This window comes from Lipophrys pholis, assembly GCF_963383615.2.
Source record: "Lipophrys pholis genome assembly, chromosome: 10".
NCBI lineage: Eukaryota > Metazoa > Chordata > Actinopteri > Blenniiformes > Blenniidae > Lipophrys > Lipophrys pholis.
In genome coordinates this window covers 27105974-27118045 of record NC_137640.1, presented here as the reverse complement: position 1 = coordinate 27118045, position 12072 = coordinate 27105974, and the positions used below count along the sequence as shown (strand labels likewise).

Genomic DNA, 12072 nt, shown 5'->3' with positions numbered 1-12072 from the left:
ATGGTTGAAGTGTGTCAAAAGGAGAGCCTGTTCTTATACCTCCATGTTACGTGCGAGCGAGCAAGGACACGCTGGGGTTAAGGTTGATTGGGTGGCGTGTGGGTGAGGATGACACGGGGTGAACGCGAGTGCAGAGCTAATCAGGACGAGTCTAGATCATAGAATCTCATCTTGGTCTTCTAATGACGCTGACCTTCTATGAATACCCTCCTATTATGTGGAGTGATCTCTTTAATAGAGTCCTCAATCAAACACACGGACCCCCTACTGAGGAAGTCCCAGCTCTTAGGGAAAAAAATCACTAATAAGGCCGCGCGGCTGGATATCAGTTTTTGATAATTATGGCAAATCTGCAAATACTTCCTGTCGGTTTATTTACATAACAGATTAGAAGAGGCCCAACCCACTGCTTTTAAGTAGCTTTGTGAAAGGTTACGAACATGTCATGACATCGGGTCAAGCTGAGTGACGATCACAAAGCCAAAGTTGACGGATTTTTGCTTTCATTCTAATCTTGCTTTTATGATATCTCTGGTCTGTTTTGGCATTAAAGATCTACTTCACTGAACAGAAATAAATAAATAAATAAATGAATAAATAAATAAATAAAAACAGATTACAGCTAAGGTTTGGATACACACATATTCTAGGGTCAATCAGGATCCTGATATGTTTCAAAGGGAAACGGCTGAGAGGGGGCTCGGGTTTTTCTTTTCTTTTTTTTTCTTTTTGGGGAGGGGGGGGGAGTAGAGCCTATTATCCTGCTAGTGTATATCCTTGGGAAAGAGAGACAAATATAAACATATAGCGCACAAGCTATATCTGTAAAATTAGTGATTTGCTTTTATCTGAAATCAAAGGGATCTTCACAAATCTATTAAACGCCACCTTGTTTTTTTAATAATGCATCATACTGGGACCAATGCGAGCTTTTCAAGCAAAATGTAGACTTTTGTTTTGAACAAATATAATTAGACTTATTTTTAATATACTTGCTGCAATGTTGAAGCTAATTTGTATTTAGTAAAGTACAGTCCTTGATGAGCTAGTCCCAGGGGCTTGGAGGCCCAGTTTGTATTTTGAACCAGCATAAAATCCTTGAATTAAAGAAAACTCAAGGGCCTTTCACTTTCCAGAGATCGTCTCGAAGGCTGGATACACTTAGATTAGAATAGTTGTCTCTGTGGCATAAACCACTCTGTTCTAAGGGATGGCACTGTTTTATAATTCCTCTCTGTCAAGTACAGTTCTATAAAAAGGTCTTGTGCTGGATCTATTGTCTTTTAACAATACATTACATTACTGTTAGTTTCTCGCTTTTCTCTCTATTGACACATTCAAATAGTGTTTTTCTTGGTGCAGTATTCAAAAGCATAAACAGCATTAAAACCAGAGTAAAACAGTCGGCCACACAAAAAGCTTTGGAGGCATCTGGAGGTTTCATGTCAGATCAGAAACCATGACTTTAGCAACAGACCCAGAAGTTGAAAGCTGAGGGCAGACTCCGTATGAAGGCTGAAGTTTAGGCCTTGTTTACACTACAATATTTTCAGGTGAAAACACAAAACACATTGTGAAGCGTTCTGAAAATGGCTTCCGAGGCGGTACGTTTTGAAAACGCGCCGATTCTGTCTCCTTATAAACGGGGGGGGGGGGGACGCAACTTTTTGGAAATACTCAGAAATACTGGTCATGAATAGCTGTTCTGCAACAATGTTTTTCCAGAGTATCATGACTCCCAGTCCAGATTCTCCTGGGACTGGGTCGTTTTATAGTCGACGGTCACCGTAATAACAATCTAACTTGGTCGTCTGTCCATACGAATGTCCACGTACTCGCCATAGTTATTGTTTACAACGTACTGTTGTCTGCAAGCATGTGTGTGTAGTTCCATTACAAGAACAAACAACAGCACCCACTAGTGACCCAACCGGAAAACTACATAGTTGTCAGCATTTCTGCCATTTCTCTGTAAACGGACATTGTTCTTAAAAGTTACTGCGGAAACTCAAAACTTTTCAGGAACGAAAAAGCAAAAATTATGTGTTATGACTTGAAATGTTGTTAACGTTTCTCCTGGGACTTGGTAGTTTTACAGTTGAGTCACCTGGAATAGCAACCCTGCAAAGCCAAGCAAAACTTTCTCTTGTGTTCCTTTCGTCATCCCTGAACATTGTTTGCAGTATATCAGGGACGTTTAATATATTTTTTGAAATTGGCTGCTGCAACCAAGTCGTTGCTATGTCGGGTTACCGGCTTTGCAACAGGATAGGTGGAAAAGAGTAAATTCCACATGTACAGCAAAGACCAAAGTTTCACAATCGTAGAGAATGTGAGGAATCAGGCAACACAACACAAGCTTTCGGCCGTTACGGCCGTAACAAGTAACGATGAGTCATAAAGCCACATCCTTAAGATATTTTCATGCTACAGATCAGTGGTTTGGATCTCTCTTGCAGAAGCTCTTAGAACGGGCCATGATGACATGATGACATGATAAACTGTGCCACACAATGTTGCCTGGACCACTTCAGAAGACTCCTGGACCAGTGCAAGCTGGGAATGAGGCTGCCCTGTTGGAGATTCTCTGGCTGAATTATATAGCCTCTTCGAAAGTCACTCGCATCCTAATACTCCACAACACAAATGACAAGAAGAGCAGACTTCCCTTGTGACAATTTCATGTTTGTGCACTGAAGACAAATAAGTAATTCGTTCCATCCACTGATTCTTCTGAAGCTCGTGTTTCAGGTCAAATCCTCACTACATGGGTCTTGAATATAAATAAATACATTCTAAAATAAAGGTGAAAGTTAGATATCCTGACCAGGTGTTGGTCCAGAAATAAAGTGTCACAGAGTCATTAATAAACTATTTTTGGGTTGAGTGGAATCATTATTATTTCAAGAACAATATGAAAATATGAAAATGAGAATAAATCATTACTTTTTTATTATTTTTGTCCATCATTAATAATGTTTTTTCTAATGTGACCCTAAACAAATGAGCTAGTACTATCTTAACTGTAGCACTGAGACAATGTCATTATACAGTTTCATTACCTACTATGAGTTGTGAGCTTATAAGCTGCCCACCTGAGTGGATGAACATCATGATTTAGCTTTTGATAACACTGTCATACATCAATACACTGAAAGCACCTTCCACTCGTTGACTCAAAACTGTAGCCATCGGTCTTTCTTGTGTGTTCTGGGTCCTTTTATTTCTCCGTCAATGCAATCCAATGAACACTGACCCACAAGTCCTGGCCAGGTGTTGAGGGAGGAGGTGGACACTTTTTAGTATTGGGAGTCAAAATGTGATCTAAGACAAAACTGATAAAGCTTGTTGCTATGTCAGTTTCATATCTGGACATGACAGAGTCCGAGTCCAGATCGGGACCGTGGTTCTCTCTTTTCGTGCCTCATCTTCCTCTTAAATATTAAATTTTATTCAGTCCACGCCACATGCTCTCCGAACCGCTTGGTCACACGTTCACGTTCCATTTGCACACAACCACTATACAATTCTCTACAATACAAATGTGGCTTTACACACCACTGCTACTGGATATATTTTGCTGAATACAGGCTGCTTTTTTTATGAGCCTGATGGAGTCAGACGGTGTAAACTCCCCACAGAGCAGATCTTTCAAAAATTCATAAAGGTTAAATCAACTGTTTATTCTGAGCATTTCAATGAAAGATGGAGAGCAGCTCCCTATAGCATTGTCATCTGATGCTGTGCAAATGTATCCATACTGTAAACACACACACACACACACACACACACACACACACACACACACACACACCCACACACCCACACACCCACACACACACACACACACACACACACACACACTCACTCTCGAGCATACAGTCACCGCATGCACCAGAGAAGCATTCGCAACCTTGTAAACACACGTGCATCTTTGTACACTCTCCATTTCGTACTTTGTTAAAGACCATATCATGTGAGTGAAAACATGCTACAACGCTGTGGTGTTTCAGGTATTTCCACAATGTGATTTACAGGGGTCTGTGGATAACATTGAGCCAGGTGTGACAATACGTCATGTTAATGACGGTACAGTGAGGGGTGTCAATAACAAGAAAACAAATAAAGGGATTGCAGTCAATTTGATCAGGAAAAGAAAAGTAAAGCTCATTTTAAAGTCTTTTGAATGAAGATATGAATGCTCCATGACTATCTTCAATTATGAGTGGTGAGGAAATGGACATAACCTTTAATATAAGCAACCATTTCTTGAGATAAAGGTTTAAAGAAGGCTGCTAAGGCTTTGACAAGCGCGAGCTTCGGTGGTTTCAGTTTCCAACCAGAGTCCCTTCATGTCTCCTCCCTGGGGAGGTATTCCAGGGATATCTAACTGGGGGGAGCCCCAGGGCAAACTTAAAGCAAACTGGACGGATTAAAACTCCCAGCTGGCCTGGAGCTGCACATGGATTCTCAATGGGGAAAAGGGACATTATAGATGGCTTCTCTGTTTCACTTTCTGCCACCAATTAGCCCCTTGACATGTGGTGTGAAATGATAAAATGGTTGGAGGAGTGGGTGGATGGTAAAAACCACTGCTTTCAACCCGAATATCAGAGAATAATCCCAGGTGTGTAAATGACAAACAAGCAAGGTCCTTACCTTTGGTGGAACAGCTGGCCCAGAGGTGTATGAAGCCAGGCTCGGTGGCACATCTGTGATGTAGGTCTTCTTGGGGCCTGAAGGATGGTATGCTTGTGCTGGGACAGGTTCAGGCCTTCTGGAGCTTATCCCACCCACAACAGGCCCTCCAGCATAGTGCTGTTCTTGATATGCACCCTGTGCCATGGGAGAGAAGCCTGGTTGAGGGGGTCCGTAGGCAAAGTCAGGACCTTTGGGCTGGGCTGGCATGTACTGCACTTGTGCCGGGCTTCTCATGGGCTGCTGGCCAAAATGGTGCCCAACTGGGGCCTGATGCTGGGGTCCGGGCTGGGCCGACCTCACCTGGACGTTAAAGGTGGGCTGGCTTGGAGTTGAGGCTGTAGCATAAGAGGCTGGAACGGGCTGAGGAGTGTGACTTTGACTTTTGGCCATTGGGCTGACGGAGGAAGGCGGGATCGACGAGATCCCTCCAGGCGCCTGAGGTTTGGGGGTAGACTTCTTGGTGGCGGTCAGAGGTGGCTGAGTAGGAATGACCATGCGTTTGTAACCAGTCACTGGAGCATTGGGGGTCGAACCGGCCGAGGATCCAGAATTCTGAAAGAACATAATGAAATGTCTTCAAGTTAGAGCAATCATCTGGTACAGAGTGGAAACGGGCTTCAGAGGAAAATTTACCATGGTAGTTGTTGTAACCCGAACCCTGAACTTTTAATCTTTCTACTTGCTACAATATGAACATTCACAAACCCAAGCAATTCACACACTGAACATATCACAAGTCAACATTTCTTGTGGAGGCGATGTTTCAGAGACCCAACACTGACATAGTCATGGTGTGATTTGCCCCAGGGGTATTAAATTACCCCCTCTGTTTGATGTATTGTCTTTTTTGCTGAATAATCTTCATCACAGGAGCAGATAAAATCTAGATCCTTCTCGTGGTGATTAAAGCAGTCTGAGTACAACACATCATATCAAGGTATTTTATAATCCAGGGCTGCCAACACACATGCATGTACAGTGAAAGACACACACATAAAATCTTAGATCACACGCAACGTGTATAGCGTCATGCAAAGTCGGTGACAAACAAAAAGCCAAATAAGTGAGAAACAAATCATGGTAGGTCTTGAACTTTCCAAAAAATTTCAAATAAAATTTTGTTATCTATTGTTATTGTGATTCACAGGCAACAGAATGTATTGTAAGAGCCAAGTCAGCTGGGTAGGGCTTTATGTATAGACCCGCAACTGTCATACCTGTTAGGGTTGTTCAGAATAGCTTATTTAGTCATTTCAGTTAGTCTTCATTGCATTGACATTATATTCATCATTAAAATATGTCCTTTAATGGAATAAATAGTCTTACCATTTGTTTTTTTGGGGTTTTTTTTATTGTGATTTCTGTAATAAATAATGCTGAGACTTGAGTGGCAGCAGATAAATGCAGATTTCACTATTGAGATCAGCAGCCATATTGAACCCATGACCTTCTTGCTGTGAGGCAAGAGCGCTAACCACTGCACCGCCGTGCGGCCGATGGTGACACTTGTGGGTAACAAGGCAATCTAAAACAGCTAGTGACAGAAATAAATCACATGAATTCAATGAGATCTTTTACTGATACTGAATGAAGATCCACACAGCCTCCCAACAGCTAATTAGAAAGCGACCTCCACAGCAGAGGCGCTACACTGTCCACAGCCACCAATAATCTATGGCTAAGAGCGTGGGGAGGCGGAGGGATAAATTATTTGGCACAGGACGGCGTGACAGCAGATTGGCAATGGAAAATGACACTTGTGCTGACTCCAGCCGCTCGAACGAGAAAGACGTTAAATCACCAAGATTTGTGGCCGCTGGTGTTCCTGGGAAGAGACGACTGTAAAAAAAAAGTCAACGCAGACCGCCGCCAAGATTCCCACGGCTTCCACAACAGTGACATTTTGATCTAATGTGCAACGGGTGCAGCCGATGCAGGTCAAACCAGCGTGACAAATAATGCAGCTAATAACAGAGAATAGCAACGCTTCAATCAGATGTCAGAGGCTCCTGCCCCTCGTGCCTCTCATGTAAGTAATAATTGTTTCTCACCATCACTACATATCGGTGTCAGACGTTCAGCCAGTCTAAAAAGGGTCTATCATTAACCTTGGATGGCCTTATTAGGTTACTGCCTGCAGCCAAAAATCAGAGTCAATTACTAAATTTGTAGCACTCGGGGAGCAAAAATGAACACTTGTAGTCTTTAGACCCTTTGCAACTCTGATGAGACGTCTTCTAAAATGGGGCACTGCAACACTTCCAATCGATTTCCCTTCCAAGCTGATCAAAGCCGGCTGCGCACAAATGTCACAAGTAGCCAATGTTTTTTCTCGCGCTGCCACATTCTTTTCTAAAGCGTTGTTCAAACAGAATATAAAACACACACACACACACACACACACACACACACACACACACACACACACACACACACACGCACACGTGTTGTAATTCTATCAACAACAACAACAAAAAAGTGCATGGTACTGTGATCCCCATAATGTCCTGAGATAAAACGAATTCGAAGTTTTGGCAAATGCTTCAACTTTGTCTAAATCCCATCTAATCTAAGTCAGAGGGGAGCCCCTGAGGAACCATTAAAAGCTCCAGAAAATATTTTCTGCTCTCGCTCTGATTTCTGTCTCAGTGATTAGCGCTGATGTTTATTTAAAAACTGTGTCTGTCTGCATATGTAGGGAAGCATCTCCACCATGCCCTTTAGGAAGTGAAATTACTTAATTTAAATGTTTCATGGGTTTTAAATACTCCAGATTATTAATTTATCTTTAAGGCCTCAGAACCTACAGTAACGTTCAGTTTGCAGAGTGCTGCAAATGCAAATTGGCCCCCTCAAAATAATTACACTGTCATGGTACGTTTTCCACAAATTACATTAAGAGAATGGATTCAGCCCTTTCGGAGGGTGATGAAACTAATCAAATGTGCACAATCTGAACAAAAAATAATGTCTGCGCGGAGTAAAAGAATTTCACATGAGCTCAACTCTCTGGTCTGTGTTGTATCATTGGCCTGTCGCTGCTTCTGAGGGCAGTCGGAGGCTAAATCAGGGTTACGGATGATGTGTACTTATTTTTTTACTGTGGTCACTTTCAAGGATTGTAATTTTTGGCAGTCAGCTGTTGGACCAAACCAACCTGGCAGACTCTGCTTGTTATGCCTTTGCTTTAGGAATGAACCACATCACATTAATGACAATGATTTTAAATTTCTTTTAAGACTGCAGCAAAGGTAATATTCTATATTGACTGACAAAGTGGCGGCATGGTGCTTGGTGATTGTGACGCTTAACAGCGTCTCATTAATGGATTGGTGCGTTGCTCTGGGACCTTTGTTCTCCCTGTAGGTATGTGGGTTTTACTTTAATGTGCTTTAGCATTCAGAGACTGTATTGTGTGAGCTGCTAAATCTCGTATAGTTGTGAGTGTGGTTGACTGTCAGCTGTCGCGCCGGATGAAGCGGTGGTGGAGGACGAACGGACTGTTCAGTGGCTAAAGGGCGTGACGTTGAGATCATTAAGCGGAGCTAAAAGCAGCTACTTATTAGCACCAAATTAGCCTAAGTGTGGATGGAATCTGGATTTTCTTACCATTTTAAGCATTGCAATTTGAAAATCAACCATCTGTGGACATCGTGCTTGAACAATTACAAAAAAGTCCTTTGCTTACTATCTAATAGGACCACGAGCTGACAGGCACTACTGTTAGCATCACCGCTTGCTTCGTCTGCACATTATCAAATCATCTTCTCGCTTGCTGGTGTAGAAAATGTCTGGGAAACATATTTTTTTTCTCGAGGCTTCAGTTCTGAAAAGAAACCCTTGTTGTTAAAGTGTTTTTGTGACAAAGGAAAAGCAGTGAGAGTCATTTGACCAGCGAGCTTTTCCTGATGACATTATGACTTGCTGTTATGACAACAAACCTTGATATATCGAGAGCATAACAGTATGGAAAAAAATATACACCTAATATACTGTATATTTTCCTTTTCAGGCAATTATTTTTCCATTATTGTAAGAAGTTTTCTTTTACTGTCATAAATAGTATGTTTTTATTATATGTAGAGTTTCCATGAGATCCACCTGAACTAACAAGTGTCTATATTAATGCACGGCTTTCCACTCAAAGCAGATGAAGATAATACCAACGTTACACTGACAGCAGTCACACTCATCTTCGTTCGCCACTGAAATTAGACAACATAGCTAATGGTCTATTTGTATGATCGGATACCCGTGTCCAGCACTGTTAAATCTTTCAGTGCTGCTCTCCGTACATCATCCCCGAGCCTGGTTGCATGTTGTGTCTCCTCCAGCCCCCACCCCATCCAAACACCGACACAACACATCCCGTTTTAAAAAAGTTTTCCCTGAACCCCTTCAGAAAAGTTAACCCTCACTCTGCACTGTAATTCAGACTGACTTTGCAAACAACTTAAGTGTGAAATTTCACAGAGACTCTCAAGAAAGCCTTTTGACACATTAAAAAAGATTAGGAGAGACTATACAAGCCTTGAGGGGGGGCTGAGCAAAACTGTTAACTTTGCATTTCAAACCACGAGGGCGGGGGATTTTTTTATATTTTATATTTATTTATTTTTTCAAGCAGGCTTGTAGGGAAAACCCCTCAAGAAGGAGAAGTTCTGCATCTTTTCATACTCATCTAAGACCTCGGATGTTTCTCTCTCAACTTTTCCCCTCTAATTCACGCAGCTGTCGACTACTGGCCCCCCTGTTCGTTTGTATCCGTCCGTTTTGGCACCGCGACCGTGGAAGAAGCTCCCCGTTGGCTAATCTTCCCTTTGCTTTCGGTGGCTTTGTCTCACCGCAATCAGGCAACAATAGTCACGTTTCGCGATCCGCAGGCCTCGGTACGGTCATGAAATTAGGGGTATCAACTCTCTTCCTAAAATAGTCCCCGATAAGGCACATTAAATATGATTAAACAGTGTCTCTGGGGAACATGGCGAGACCTCTAGCTGTTTTGGACTATCTCTTCATGTGCAGATAAACTGTATTCTACACACATTGGGAACTCCGTTGCCTTTGCCTATCTCATAGCTGCATATCTGATTCTTTCTCTGCTCCTTTAAGTGATAGCTGCTCGACAACCCTCGCTTTCACAAGGGAATTCTGCACAAATGTTTCCACCCACTCCTGCAGAAATGAGAACTAACATTCATCATCTTTATTCTGAAGTGCTACCATCGGGACTGGTAAAACTGTAGCTAATGATATTGTGATAGTGCAGTGCATTTATTTTGATGTAACTACTCATAAAAAAACAAAACAATAACAGTAACAACTTTAATTGTAAGCAGCACATCAGCCAACCATGCTTTCAACGTGTTTTCCCTTTTTATTTTTTTTTTAATGGGAAAATCTTAATTGAACTTAGCAAAAAACCTTCAATGGAAATGTGAGCATCTGTGTCATCTGCCTCTAATGAAGACGTTTGTACATGAAGAAAACCATTACGTGAGTATAGCTGAAACTGAATCAATACATAATAGCTCTCATAGAGAATATAACAACTCAGTGTTGATATCACAATCATTTAAAAACAATGAAATAAATGCTTTGCAGTCTTCATGGTCCTTATCTATGTTTCTTCCATATGAGGTTTGCCTGCAATTTCTTAAAAAAAAAAAAAAAAACTAAAAAAAATCACAAACACACACGCAACAGGTTTATAGCACCTAAACCCAAGCCATAGAAAAAGTCCATGCAATGTTTCTTTAGTGGTTAACGAGACACATGAGCAGTTTTCAAACCAGATAATCTCCAACCTGAAGCTTCTTTCTGGAGCTCGACCAACAACAAGCTGTTTTGTGTCTGTATCTTCAAGGTGTATTGATATTTATCACCCTTCCTTCTGATTGGCAGATTGTTTACTGAGGAGTGAATGAGCAAGAAAACCACAGGTTTCGTCACCTTGCAGTTTGCAAACTCTGAGACAATGTCTTCTTCCGTATTAAATGTTTGATGGTGGGATATCGCAAAGTTGAAGAGGCACAAACAGGTCTTGTTGTGGCGTTTTGATATTTTTCATAATTTTTTATATCACCTATACCTGATTTATCATCAAAAGCAGTGCAAGGTGGTGGTACATTTTCATTACAGGCCACAAGTTTAACTCCAGAATGAGCTCAGGGGTATAGAGGCTTTGAGGGAACATCTTCAAGCGCTCAAACTGAAGGACTCAAGGACAAGCTGGACTCTCTTGGTTAAAGGTCACTCTGGCTCATTTATGACCGAGGAAAACAAGTCCTGAATTAATGTTGTTTCATTTCATGACAGTCACGCACGTTTCAACAGATGCAAAACTATCATGTTTTAATGAAAACAGCATTTACTTTAAAACTCTGTCAACATGCCAACATGGTAATTGAGAGTTTTATAATAAAACATTGTCATATTATGAGTTGATAAGAAGTGACTAGTTAGAAACACTAAACAAATTATTAGAAAGTAAAACACTATCAAGCTACAATGTGATACCTTTTACATTTTACAAGTAATGTATAATTTGAGGTTGTTTACCATGACATGTAGTAGCAATAAATATTTCTCTCTCTCTTTTTTTTTTTACCTTTTTATAATAGTTTTACTCTCAAAAAGGAGTTTAAACTGGGTGCTGCCCTGAAAAGATCTACGTCCAGTGATGAAACATAATGACACCTTTCCATTGTATTTGGGATTATTTAACCTCCAGATACCACCATGGTGTGTGACTCTAGATTTGGATATTTTTTCCAGGTCCGAAATTTAAAAGACACATCGATCCATAGAGACCAGACCCGTTCTTTTTCTTTCTCTGTTGTTTCTTCACAGCGGCTCAGTCGGATTTCAAAACTGCACAACCGCTACACACAAATATCCAATGCAGAACAGCATGTAGCTGTGGCATGTACAGTACATGACATGCAGATTCTCTGGTTTTACCCTCAAGACAACCCAGAGATAATGCAGTTGAACATTAAGTCCATGTCTCAAAATTCAGTGTTATGTAATCCCTTAAAAAAAAACTGGGTTTCGCAGGGGGGGAAAGTATGTAATATTTCGAGGATGATGTAACAACATCATACAAAGTAGGCCATATTACTCACTGATGCAACTAAAAAATCATTTTCGGGGCTACTGCATGCGCGCCAAAAAAAAAAGTCCCTGAGAGTCACCGATTATGGCACTTCTGCAGGCTATCTTCACAAAAGAGGAAATGTGTGTTTTGTACCTCTCGCACAAGAAACTAATTGTTTCATTCACCTCTTGCTGTACTATGGGCCGGTGTCTCTTGCACGCACGCACGCACGCACGCACGCACGCACGCACGCACGCACACACACACACACA

The 12072-nt window shown here is 41.4% G+C and overlaps 1 protein-coding gene across 2 annotated transcripts in view; it reads right to left on the bottom strand.

Moving 5' to 3' along the window:
• Positions 1 to 12072, bottom strand: part of lpp (LIM domain containing preferred translocation partner in lipoma) — a 192877-nt gene that overhangs the window by 66227 nt on the left and 114578 nt on the right. For both annotated transcript variants that reach the window (XM_080472965.1, XM_080472966.1), the window contains exon 7: positions 4660 to 5253. In XM_080472965.1, the coding sequence (XP_080329091.1) occupies positions 4660 to 5253 (594 nt within the window). The remainder of the gene's footprint in view (positions 1 to 4659; positions 5254 to 12072) is intronic.